The 13,951-nt window shown below is 46.4% G+C and overlaps 1 protein-coding gene across 1 annotated transcript in view; it reads right to left on the reverse strand.

Moving 5' to 3' along the window:
* LOC140409133 (hepatocyte nuclear factor 1-alpha-like) overlaps positions 1 to 13,951 on the reverse strand; it is a 318,850-nt gene that overhangs the window by 254,628 nt on the left and 50,271 nt on the right. The window contains exon 3 of the mRNA XM_072497293.1: positions 12,246 to 12,501. Coding sequence (XP_072353394.1) covers positions 12,246 to 12,501 — 256 coding nt within the window. The remainder of the gene's footprint in view (positions 1 to 12,245; positions 12,502 to 13,951) is intronic.

Here is a 13,951-nt window from a genome sequence, read left to right on the forward strand (position 1 = left end):
CCCACAGGCTCTCCAGCCCACGGCTGCCTCCTCCCTCCTCCATAAAATTCTCCCCAAGGTTGACAAAGAAATCTTGCACAGCATCAAGAGATTTTTGGGACTCGTAGGAGGCGAGTGAGGTAGAGTGGTCAAACCACATGCTGAACTGAAGGAGAGAAACAACGCGCAGAGTGGAGGAAGGATGAACAAACATGTTACACAGGACTGAGAGGGTGAAGAAACCTCTCAGGACTGACATAATTCAGGATATTTGATCATTTTTATTAATTGAAGGAAAAATAGGGAATTGAGTTTTCGTTGTGTTTTAAAACAATGATTTTTGGAGCAGGTTTAAAATGCTGTAGACTGCATTCATTGAGACAGGGGCTGGATTTTAGGGGGTACCATGCTCCCTGCGCTACCCCAATCGGATGGCCAGCGCGGTGGCTAACGCTGGGACTGCAGGTACTCCCCAATAGAGATCATCACTGGAATTGGACACCAAAGAAAGTTTTGGTTGGGGGTGGGGGTTGGGGGGGGGGAGGTGTCGATTTGGCTAGGGTCAGGTTAGCAGGCCCTGGCAAGTGTTGTGGAGGCCGGGTTTGAGAGACTTGGGTTGGGTAACAGGGGAAGTGTGATCCTGTGGGGTGGGGATGTTGCCTCCAATGGCCACAGGGGGACCCATAAAGAAGGTCCCCGCCCCTTGCCCAATACCAGCCTACACAGCTAAAGCTGCCGGGCTTCCCACATGGCGTGTGCCTCCCTCTGTTGCGGGTAAAATAGAGGCGGGGTGGGATCAGGCTCTTATACGGCCACAAATTGGCTGTAATTGAAATTCCTGGCTGTGGGGTCATTTCTGAGAAGTTAGACTTTGGCAGAGGTTGCTCGGGGAATGAAAACTGGATAACTAAAAATGGCAAATGGGAGCTAATTGGAAGCACCAGGTTCCACCCATTGTGCTGCAGCGCATACACACAACTCCTAGTGTTCAGGAGAAGCAAGCAGAGCTCTTTAAAAAAAGAGGTCTACTCGGCAGAATAGAGGAGACAGGAGCTCTTGGTGAAGCAATGTGCAAGCTAGCCAATAGAAACTGAAACCTAAAAGCAGTGCGAATAGCTCAGGCATGCTAAAGGGCTGTGTGATTTTATCAGAGGTAACCAGATCGTGGAACAAGACTGGTCAATTGGAAAGGAACTCTGGAAAGCTACCCCATCGGGCCGTCGTGACCCGAGGGTGAGAGGATTGGTGCAAGTGTGTCTTGTTGGTGATAATCATATCCGGGGAACTCTGATGGTAAACAACTGCCGTTACAAGTGATGCATGGAGAGAGAATACTTTGAGTAGGAAAAGGGATAGATCCTACATGCAGGAGGCGGGAGTTTAAGGTACTTTTAGACTACGCGTCTAAATATGTGTCAGGAGTGATGTTGACAAATTTGTGAGCATCCTGGTTTGGCTATTTAAAGGAAAATGTAATTGTTTCCTTTCAAATACCATTTGTATGGTAATCCATATTTGATTTATATTGATTTTGGTTTAATATCTACAGTAAAAGTTTTTTAAAGTGAAATCTTGTCCATGGGTTCCTTCCGTTGGGGTTGTTTGGGGATTCATTTCTCTCAAGGTTATTGGCCTCCACTGGGATCGTAACAATTTGGTGAGATGAAGTAAGATGGGAAGAGACTCGAAGAGTGCACAGACCCCAGCAAGTGGATCAAATGGCCCAGTTTTGTGGCACAAAATACTGTAATTATATTCCTTTTGGTGGGGGTGCCCAGAACAAGAGAACATATTAAAGCCTCAGGGGCAAAGACCAGACCATTCCTTCACTCAAAGGCCAGTGGAATTCTGGAACCTACATCCCCAAATAGCTGCTGAGGTCAGCTTGAAATTAAAAATACTAATACTAATGAATTTGTGCTTGGCATGTTATATAGGGAGATAAAACCAAGATGGTTGATGTTGATGTTATTGTTGTGTCAACTGTATTGCTATGGTTGAGGATAAACAGTTGGGAAGGCATTGATTAAGTATAGTGGGCGCGCAGCGATATTCTTGAGGCCTTCTGTGCCCGATGAACGCCTCCTGAGCTAGAATCATCACCGGACCCCAAAACATTACTTTAACTTAAAATTTGATAAGGTTCCTTTTGAGATATGAGCCAAAATTTTCCTGCTTATGGGATTTTCCTGCGGATTCTTCGGTGGTGGAGGGTGAAAACGATGGGAAAATCCATTGACAGCAGCGGGACCTTCCAGCCAATGGCAGGCCGCCTCCACAAAACACGCCCCTAGGTGTGAGGGGGGGGGGGGGAAAGAGTGCGGAAAATCCCGCCCTTGGTATTTGTTATAGCGCACCTTTAAGGGCAGTTATTGTTAGTTAATGAGTCAATGTTACTGGTATACTGAAACGAGTATGAAAAGAGATTACCCACACTCCAGACCTTTTATTATTCATCCTTTGCATGTGGGTGTCGCTGGGCTGGGCCAGCATTTGTAGCCCATCCCTAATTGACCTTGAACTGAGTGGCTTGCTAGGACTTTTCAGCAGGGGGGAGTTAGGAGTCAACCGCCTCATTGTATGGGTCTGGAGTCACATGTAGGCCAGACCGGGTAAGGATGGCAGATTTCCTTCCCTGAAGGACATTAGTGAACTAGATGTGTTTTTACGACAATTGGCAATGGTTTCATGGTCAACATTAGACTTTTAATCCCAGATTTTTTTTATTGAATTCAAATTTCACCATCTGCTATGGTGGGATTCGAACCCGGGACTTCAGAGCAATTCCCTGGGTCTCTTGATTACTAGCCCAGTGACAATAGCAGTACGCCACCGCCTCCCGAACCAGATAGGGTAAGTAGATCGGGAGACCACCCCTTAGCCTGTTCATGCGCCCAGCCAAAGTAGTCTTTATAGACCCAGGCAGTGGGCAGTTAAGGGTCTTGCACAACCCAAATGTCTGCCTTTTTCCGTGTTTATGTCTGCATCCCAGTGCCCTTGAGCAGGGAGCACACGGTGTCCACTGGTATGCTTGTGGCCTTCTGTGGGCACCGCAGCGACTGGTGGACATAATAATAATCTTTATTATTGTCACAAGTAGGCTTAGATTAACACTGCAATGAAGTTACTGTGAAAATTCCCTCGTCACCACACTACGGCGCTTGTTCGGGTACACAGAGGGAGAATTCAGAATGTCCAATTAACCCAACAGCACGGGCGGGATTCTCTGACACCCCGCCGGGGCAGCCCTACGGCGGAGTGGTTCACGCCACTCCTCGGCATCGGGACCGCCCGTCCCGCCGGGTAGGGGAGAATCCCGCCCCACATCTTTCGGGACTTGTGGGAGGAAACCGGAGCACCTGGAGGAAACTTACGCAGACACGGGGAGAACGTGCAGACTCCACACCGACAGTGACCCAAGCCGGGAATCGAACCTGGGACCCTACCACTGTGAAGCAATAGTGCTAACCACTGTGTTACCGAGCCGCCCATCGTCTCCCATCAAGATACTATTTCAATTGAATACAAAGAACAAAGTACAGTACAGCACAGGAACAGGCCCGACAGCCCACCGAGCCTGTGCTGTCACACTCCTCTCCCCCCCCCCCCCCCCCCCCCACCGCGCCCCATGCAGAGAAGGATGGGCAGACCGGAGGACCTCCTCATTAACCCCATGGGTCTAGCCAATTAACAGGTTCAGCAGCTCGTGGTTGAGGGGCTCACCTGACCCGACTGTCTGCCTCGTGGAACCCAGTTTGGGAAGCCCTGAATCTAATTGAATAGCAGAGCAGGCGCGAGGAGCTGCATGGTCGGCTCCTGTTCCTACTGATTTAGCTGCTTTCCCCTGCCCCCAAGACATGGATGCTGAAGCCAATTTGAATGTCCAATTGCCAACTCAGTTGAGTTCAGCTAATACAACACAGATCAAAGAGAAATAGATTGCTAAAGCTGAAGCTTATCCATCGCCCACTGTTGTCCTGAGGGGAAGATAGAAGCAAATAAATGCAAATGTACCAAATTGCAATCCGCAAACCCATCCCCTCTCCAATACCGGAAGCAGCTATTCTGAGAATAAGTAGCTTGTGACTTGATTCATGTTTGTTCTCTCTTCGCCCTCCATCACCAGCAAAACAGTTTCACAGCCTTTTGCATGCACGCAAACCAGTAACTTCTCAGGATAATATTGCTGGAGTGTATGCAGTGAGCTTCACTTGTGTTAGCAAGATCAGACCTCACTGGCAGGTCTTGTTTACCCTCCATGCACAATGATAGGACAGGTTATCGAGGAGCTATTCCCTCCATTCTGTTGCCAATGACTGAGGAATAATTCGAAGGCCCCCTGCCAGAAGCAAGATGTGACATATATTTGGGGAGGGGGGGGGGGGGGTAAAAAATGAGGCTCAACAGAATTCCAGTGTAACTGGTTAGAAAATATGAACTGAAAATGCCCTGCTGTCATTGAATACTTGTGAGGTTTGTTGAGCAAAGCATTCCTGATGTGATTTCTAATGCAACAATGTTTGTTCTAATTGCGATGCCTTGTGGAAAATGAGGATGTATCTATTTCATATGCCGATGCTTGTCCACGTGTTCAGCCCTTAGTTTCCCCACAGGGAAGGAAGTAAGAAGCTGTGTGGCCAAAAGGGTCATGGTCAGGTCACACAGGCACCATCTTTAGCACCAATATTGGATTGCCACTGATTACATAAATCCACACCAGAATGGAGATCATAGATCATAGAATCATCGAATTTACAGTACAGAAAGAGACCATTCGGCCCATCGCGTCTGCACCGGCCCTTGGAAAGAGCACCCCCTACTTAAGCCCACGCCTCCACCCCACCCCCGTAACCCAGTAACCCAACCTAACCTTTTGGACACCAAGGAGCAATTTATCATGGCTAATCCACCTAACCTGTACATCTTTGGACTGTGAGAGGAAACCGGAGCACCCGGAGGAAACCCACGCAGACACGGGGAGGATGTGCGGACTCCGCACAGACAGTCACCCAAGGCCAGAATTGAACCCAAGACCTGGCGCTGTGAGGCAGCAGTGCTAACCACTGTGCAACCGTGCCGCCCCTGATTGAACAGCCTCGCCCAGGTAAATCACACCTGGTTACTGCAATGCTGTTTTAATACACAAAATATGCATGATGTAACTGTCCTCCACTCACTGTACTATGCTTGAGAATAAATTAATTTACATTACAGTATGTAACTATGAAGAGTGCCGGAGGGCATGCCAGGAGCAGCACAGGTAATCCCGAAAAATGAGGTGTCACCCTGGTGAAACAACACAGGACTAATTGTGTGTCAAACAACATAAGCAGCGAGTAATAGACAGAACTAAGCGATCCTACAACCAACGGATCAGATCTAAGCTCTGCAGTCCTGCCACATCCAGTTGCAAATAATGGTGGACAATTAAACAACTCACTGGAGGAGGAGGATCCACAAATATCTCCATTCTCAATGACAGAGGAGCCCATCATTCCAAAAGATAAGGCTGAAGCATTTGCAATAACCTTCACCCAGAAGTGCCGAGTGGATGATCCATCTCGGTATCCTCCAGAAGTCCCCAGCAATACAGATGTCAGTCTTCAGCCAATACGATTCACTCCACGTGATATGAAGAGAAGACTGAAGGCATTGGATGCTGCAAAGGATATGGGCCATGACAATATTCCGGCAATAATACTGAAGACTTGAGCTCCAGAACGTGCCCCCCCCCCCAAGCCAAGCTGTTCCAGTACACTGGCATCTACCTGGCAATGTGGAAAATTGCCCAGGTATGTCCTGCACACAAGAAAGAGGGCAAATCCAACCCAGCTAATTACCGCCCTATCAGTCTACTCTCCCATCATCAGCAAAGTGATGGAAGGAGTCATCAACAGTGCTATCAAGCGGCACATAGTCAGCAAGAACCTGCTCACGGTCACTCGTTTAGGTTCCGCCAGGGTCTCTCAGCTCCTGACCTCATTACAGCCTTGGTTCAAACATGGACAAAAGAGCTGAACTCCAGAGGTGAGGTGAGAGTGACTGCCCTTGACATCAAGGCATCATTTGATTGAGTATAGCATCAATGAGTCCTAGCAAAACTGCAATCAATGGGAATCGGGGAAAACTCTCCGCTGGTTGGAGTCATACCTGGCACAAAGGAAGATGGTTGTTGTTGTTGGAGGTCAGTCATCTCAGTCCCGGGACATCACTGCAGGAGTTCCTCAGGGTAGTGTTCTCGGCCCAACCATCTTCAATTGCTTCATCAATGATCTTCCTTCCAAAGTAAGGTCAGATGTGGTGATGTTTGCTGATTATACAATGTTCAGCACCATTTACAACTCCCCAGACACTGAAGTAGTCAATGTTCAAATGCAGCAAGACCTGGACAATATCCAGGCTTGGGCTGACAAGCAGCAAGTTACATTTGTGCCACACAAGTGCCAGGCAATGACCATCTCCATAAGAGAGAATCAAACCATTGCCCCTTGACTTTCAATGGCATTACCATCACTGAATCCCCCGCTATCAACATTCTGGGGGTTACTATTGACCAGAAACTGAACTAGTCCAGCCATATAAATACGGTGGCTACAAGAGCAGGTCAGACGGTAGGAATCCTGCGGCGAGTAAGTGACCTCCTGACTCCGCAAAGCCTATCCACATGGCACAAGTCAGAAGTGTGATGGAATACTCCCCACTGAATGAGTGCAGTTCGAACGACACTAAAGAACACCATCCAGGAAAGCAGCTCGCTTGACTGGTATCCGTTCCACAAACATTTACTCTCTCCACCACCGATGACCAGTGACAGCTGTGTGTACCATCTACAAGATGCACTGCAGTAACTCACCCAGGCTCCATAGACACCACCTTCCAAATCCATGACCACTACCATCTAGAAGGACGAAGGCAACGGATACATGGGAACACCGCCCCCTTGGAACTTCCCCTCCAATTTCATCATCCTCACTTGGAAATATATCACCGTTCCTTCACTGTCGCTGATCAAAATCCTGGAATTCCCTCCCTAATAGCACAGTGGGTGTACCTAAACCACATGGACTGCAGCGGTTCAAGAAGGCAGCTCATCACCACCTTCTCAAGGGCAATTAGGATGGGCAACAAATGCTATTCTAGCCAATGATGCCCATATCCCATAAAAATGAATGAAAACAAAATCTCCTCCACTTACTGCGTTTTGCAAGCGAATAAATCAATTTGCACTACAGTACGTAACTATCCTCCACTCACTACTTTTTGCTGGACAATTAATCCAATTCATATTGCGTAGCTCATTTTCTTCCCAAATGTTGGGTTGTGGAAGCAACAATGGCGACTGCCAAGCAGCAACTCCGGCAGGAGACTCCTGGGACCGACTCCTAGATGCTGTTACATGATTCTTAGCTAAAAGGCCCTATCTGAGCCTCCAAAACAATTGTGAACAGAACCATCGGGCTACACGCAACAATGAGCCCCCCCTCAACTCTCGCTCAGTAACTCTCCCCAAGCCTCCTGCTCGCAATCTGCGGTCACCCCAATTTTCAAGCATTAACATGGGGTCACAGTGAGAAAAGGTTTGGGAAGCGCTGGTGTAACTATCCCACTCACTGCATCTTGGTAGAGAAATGATCCCACTGTCCTGAAGAGACTCTCTTGTAATTTCATTTGTCATGAGTTTGGAGACTTTAAATTACAACAATAAGTCGCACTCCAACACTAACTCATTAGCTATAAAGTGTCAATATGCACTCTGTTAGCTGTGATGCTGCTGGAATGCCAAGTGATTGGCACACAGTGCTTCACTTTAATTCCCACCATTTTGGGTGTGCCTGACATATCTTCTTCCTTGGCTGAAGAAACTGGCAAATGACAGATCATCTCTCCATTCTATCATGGATTATGGAGAGGTATAGAAGAGGCAGCACAGTGGTTAGCACTGCTGCCTCACAGTGCCAGGGATTCCGACCTTGGGTGACTGTGTGGAGTTTACACTTTCTCCCCGTGTCTGCATGGGTTTCCTTCAGGTGCTCCAGTTTCCTCCCATAGACCAGCGATGTGCAAGTTTGGTGGATTAGCCATGCTAAATTGCTCCTTATTATCCAGGTGTGTTAAGGTTAGGTGACCGGGATAGGGCGGAGGCGTGGGCCTAGGTTTGGCTCTTTCAGAGAGTCGCTGCAGATTCAGTGGGCCGAATGGCTTCCTTCTGCTTTGTAGGAATTCTATGGTTCGATGGTTCTAAGAGTAGTCTAGTTCAGCAGCCAAACAATACCACTCCTTTCCTATGTTTGATACTACCACCTTGAACCCAGGTGATGAATCATACAGTCAGATGGGAACTGTTACAAGTAGTTTATAAGCTTGTTATGTTTCAAGACTGTCTTTAATTTAGGGTAAAATGGAGGAATGAAGGGGATCATGTGACCTAGTCTGCATTCTGCCTGAAAACAAACTTGGTGGTTCGATTGTTAAAGGTTTGCAGGGGTCCCAGATTGTTTTACTGGGAAGAAGTTTGCAAGATATTATTCACACCTGTAAACAACAACCCAAGCAGCCATATTGATGATGGATCGACTGTTCGTCTCCAAGTCCCAAGAGGTGTTGGGAATGTCAGGTTTTGTAAATGGCTATACTTTAAACTGTCCATTTAATTCCAAGTTAGAATGAAGAGAGGTGTTGAAATGATAGTTTATCAGCATTTCTACCTGAATGCAAGGCCCATGTGATTTACATTGTCATGGAAACAGGTTTTGCAGGGGGGGGGGGGCGGAGTCCATTACAAGCCATCAATCACTGGGTTACAGGTTGTTATAACCTGCAAGTAGCCTAAGGGATGGGAACAATTAACTTCTCAATGGCGCTTGTAGAATACGAGCTCCCCCATTAAGGGGATGGAGGACCTCTTAACAATGTTGTTCATATATAAAGCCGGTCAGTTTAGGCAACGGCTAGAGAGAAGAGCCAGTAGGGAACTACTGGAGCTGTATACAATAGTAAATTGGAAATAAAGCAAGTTAGTTTGTTTGACCAATCTCGGTGTGGACTCTTCGTTGTCCTCACAAAACAGGTTTTCCTAAAACTATCACTAAAACTCTCAGACTAGGTAAATCTGCAATAATGCAAGAAAGAGAGAGGCAGTAGGTCTCTATCCTTCACCACGCGAAGTGCGGGTGAGAGCATATGCTCGGATTGAAGAGACCAAGGTACCAGCATTTAACTGAAGTTGGAAGATTTACCCAGCTTCGGCTTGAGGGAGAGGTCTCCATGGTAACCCACACCATGAAAAGCAGCTCAGTGATTAGAAGTCATCCAGCTGGAAAAGAGAGCTAAAAACACTTTGGTTTCTAAAGTATCTTTTTTGATCATTTCAGATGTTAAAAGGAGTTCTTGTTTGTAGTTTAGAATAGACAGACATAGACATAGAACGATACAGCGCAGTACAGGCCCTTCGGCCCACGATGTTGCACCAAAACAAAAAGCCATCTAACCTACACTATGCCATTATCATCCATATGCTTAGCCAATAAACTTTTAAATGCCCTCAATGTTGGCGAGTTCACTACTGTTGCAGGTAGGGCATTCCACGGCCTCACCACTCTTTGCGTAAAGAACCTACCTCTGGCCTCTGTCCTATATCTATTACCCCTCAGTTTAAAGCTATGTCCCCTCGTGCTAGCCATTTCCATCCGCGGGAGAAGACTCTCACTGTCCACCCTATCTAACCCCCTGATCATTTTGTATGCCTCTATTAAGTCTCCTCTTAACCTTCTTCTCTCCAACGAAAACAACCTCAAGTCCATCAGCCTTTCCTCATAAGATTTTCCCTCCACACCAGGCAACATCCTGGTAAATCTCCTCTGCACTCGCTCCAAAGCTTCCACGTCCTTCCTATAGTGCGGTGACCAGAACTGTACGCAATACTCCAAGTGCGGCCGTACCAGAATTTTGTACAGCTGCAACATGACCTCATGACTCCGGAACTCAATCCCTCTACCAATAAAGGCCAACACTCCATAGGCCTTCTTCACAACCCTATCAACCTGGGTGGCAACTTTCAGGGATCTATGTACATGGACACCTAGATCCCTCTGCTCATCCACACTTCCAAGAACTTTACCATTAGCCAAATATTCCACATTCCTGTTATTCCTTCCAAAGTGAATCACCTCACACTTCTCTACATTAAACTCCATTTGCCACCTCTCAGCCCAGCTCTGTAGCTTATCTATGTCCCTCTGTAACCTGCTACATCCTTCCGCACTGTCGACAACACCACCGACTTTAGTGTCGTCCGCAAATTTACTTACCCACCCTTCTGCGCCTTCCTCTAGGTCATTGATAAAAATGACAAACAGCAACGGCCCCAGAACAGATCCTTGTGGTACGCCACTTGTAACTGAACTCCATTCTGAACATTTCCCATCAACCACCACCCTCTGTCTCCTTTCAGGTAGCCAATTTCTGATCCACATCTCTAAATCCCCCTCAATCCCCAGCCTCCGTATTTTCTGCAATAGCCTACCGTGGGGAACCTTATCAAACGCTTTACTGAAATCCATATACACCACATCAACTGCTCTACCCTCGTCTACCTGTTCAGTCACCTTCTCAAAGAATTCTATAAGGTTTGTGAGGCATGACCTACCCTTCACAAAGTCATGTTGACTATCCCTGATCATATTATTCCTATCTAGATGATTATAAATCTTGTCTCTTATAATCCCCTCCAAGACTTTATCCACAACAGACGTGAGGCTCACCGGTCTATAGTTGCCTGGGTTGTCTCTACTCCCCTTTTTGAACAAAGGGACCACATTTGCTAACCTCCAGTCCTCTGGCACTATTCCTGTAGCCAATGATGACATAAAAATCAAAGCCAAAGGCCCCGCAATCTCTTCCCTGGCCTCCCAGAGAATCCTAGGATAAATCCCATCAGGCCCCGGGGACTTATCTATTTTCAGTCTGTCCAGAATTGACAACACCTCTTCCCTACGTACCTCAATGCCATCTATTCTAATAGCCTGGGTCTCAGCATTCTCCTCCACAACATTATCTTTTTCCTGAGTGAATACTGACGAAAAATATTCATTTAGTATCTCGCCTATCTCTTCAGACTCCACACACAACTTCCCATCCCTGTCCTTGACTGGCCCTACTCTTACCCTAGTCATTCGCTTATTCCTGACATACCTATAGAAAGCTTTTGGGTTTTCCTTGATCCTACCTGCCAAATACTTCTCATGTCCCCTCCTTGCTCGTCTTAGCTCTCTCTTTAGATCCTTCCTCGCTACCTTGTAACTATCCATCGCCCCAACTGAAACTTCACACCTCATCTTCACATAGGCCTCCTTCTTCCTCTTAACAAGAGATTCCACTTCTTTGGTAAACCACGGTTCCCTCGCTCAACGCCTTCCTCCCTGCCTGACCGGTACGTACTTATCAAGAACACGCAGTAGCTGTTCCTTGAACAAGCTCCACTTATCCAGTGTGCCCAACACTTGCAGCCTACTTCTCCAACCTATCCCCCCACCCCAAGTCATGTCTTATGTCTAATATAGATTACCTACTGAAATAGAGTTGAGTTGATGTTGCTTTTAGATTGTGTGTTACCATAAAAGATTAAAAGCTTGATATCTTGCCCTGTGATCTTTTCAGTTGCTCACTGGAATGTTAAAAGTTGCCGATCTCTAACGTAATAGAACCCACAGCCTACCACCCTATTCCTAATTCTGCAAACATAGGACATGGCCTGCCAGCCCATCAGTGTTTCCGAATTATTCATACTGTACTTGAAGTAGTGCTGCAATTATAACAAATGATAGAAAGACCTCATCTGGAACACTGCTTATCGTTTTGGGCTTTCCATCTGAGTGATGGATTCTCCTGTTGCTTCAATGGATGAGTGTTTAGCAAGGAGACCAATTGTCCACAGTCTATGTTGGTGTCATTTTATTTGTGAAGTTAAACCATATCTTGATTTGCAGATCCAATCGCAAACATTCCAGATGAAGTCAGTGTTGGAGGGGTGCGTGGAGGCACTGGCTTTGCAGTGTTCTCGCTTGTCCTACAGGGCAAGGACTCTGTTCTGAAATGTTGGCATAGTTTGATGGCAGAGACCTCTCCACTTGGATCTGCCCAGGGCTGTTTTCCCACATCTTATAGACTGGACTGATACATGCACAGACCAGTTTCCAAACCTGGGACCTTTCAAGTCTACATTGTTCAGTCTAATACCCAGAATAGTTATCACATCTTGTTTGACCTACCTGTTGCACTCCTCGACCAATGCTTCTCGCTCTTCCTTGCTGGGGTTCTTCTGTCTTTCATAAGCCTGAAATAGAATTTGCTGCGATGCAGGCCCCCACTTGAATCTGTTTCTTCTCATCTTCTTGTTGGCCGGTTCTTCAATGGGTTCCTCCCCGGGAGCCCCCTGGGCTGAATTGTTGAACTCTCCAAAGAGGAACAGCTGCTGTCTGTTTTCTATCACATATTGTCCTGTCTTCTGCGTTGGCAGGCTGAACTCTGGAACGAGAGAGGGGAGATAATTGTGGCTCGTTTAAAGTGAAAGGAACTTGCGTGATAAAAGGCTCACAGCATATTATAACCATCGTGCTTTCACTTACTGGAGTTTACACGTTGGCCTAAAAACAATAATAATCCCATCATAAAAAAGACAACCTGCATTCAAATCCTCAGTTTAGATTGGATTTCTACTTGTTTTGGCCTGCCTGCCAACGTAAAAGAATTCATAATGCAATAGAAATACAATTTGTAACTGCCTTCTGTCTTTTCCTCCAAGACTATTATTCTGGCTTATTCTTCTGATAGGATTGTCAGTGTGAAGAATTTACTACATTCAATGTAGTATTCATGAACGTCAACTTGGGTATGGCAAGAATGTAGCACCGTGCAATGCCACACTGTGATTAGTCTATGCCGGATGGCTTTGAAGTAAATGGCCACAAGTTATCCTTGAGAGCCATTGAACAGTATTTTACGCTAAGGCTATGTTTTAACAGAAGATGTTCTGTGGGTGCAATTGGTCTACATCAGTAGCATGTAAAGGAACAACATCCTGCTTGAAGTCAGTGAGTATAGAATGCGGGCACCGTGTAATGGGAGACATTGATTTTCTGTGCCCCTATTTGATGCTACCAAGCATAGGCTTGCTCTGCCTGCTTTAAGTGCTTTTCAACTGGGAGAATCCAATGTACGTTTTATCGAGTAGCGTTACAATATCGAAGTGAGCAATATTGAGTCTATCTCTCCATACAGTCTCTCGATCAAAAGGCTATGAGACACCACACAGATGTAGCTGAGGGTTCTAATGGAACCCTTGAATTCAACCCACAACGCCCCCCCCCCCCCCCGCGATGAAGATCAACCCCAGATTTCAGTTCAGTTCTGGGAGTTACCAGCGTGAATAACACAATGCATCAATAGCTGAGGCCAACAGTCATAAATCAGTCATGTAAATCTGTCCTGTAAGTTCGATGTGGCATCAGAAGACACTGAAATCGATCAATGAGCTTTGACGTACAACAGGCTGTTGCAACTAGCTAAAGGCTAATATCTTTTTGAATGTCTGGAGGAGCTAGGATATGCGGACAAATACTCATTCACACGCACACTTTATGTAACGGGTACCTGAGAACAAATTCAGTACTATATAAGGTCAGCTTTCTGACAATGAACCATTTGATCTTTACTCTTGTGGTTTCTATGATTGGCATTCCCTAATTGAGGGACAGCCGCCATCCATGAATATGCACAGTAAATGAAGTGGAACGCTAACAACATTGTTAAGATTAATCGGATAGGATTTTTCTGCATAATGAATTCACAGAATCATAGAATTTACAGTGCAGAAGGAGGCCATTCAGCCCATCGAGCCTGCACCAGCTCTTGGAAAGAGCGCTCTACCCAAGCCCACACGTCCACCCTATCCCCATAACCCAGTAGCCCCACCCAA

This window comes from Scyliorhinus torazame, chromosome 1, assembly GCF_047496885.1.
Source record: "Scyliorhinus torazame isolate Kashiwa2021f chromosome 1, sScyTor2.1, whole genome shotgun sequence".
NCBI classification, from domain to species: domain Eukaryota; kingdom Metazoa; phylum Chordata; class Chondrichthyes; order Carcharhiniformes; family Scyliorhinidae; genus Scyliorhinus; species Scyliorhinus torazame.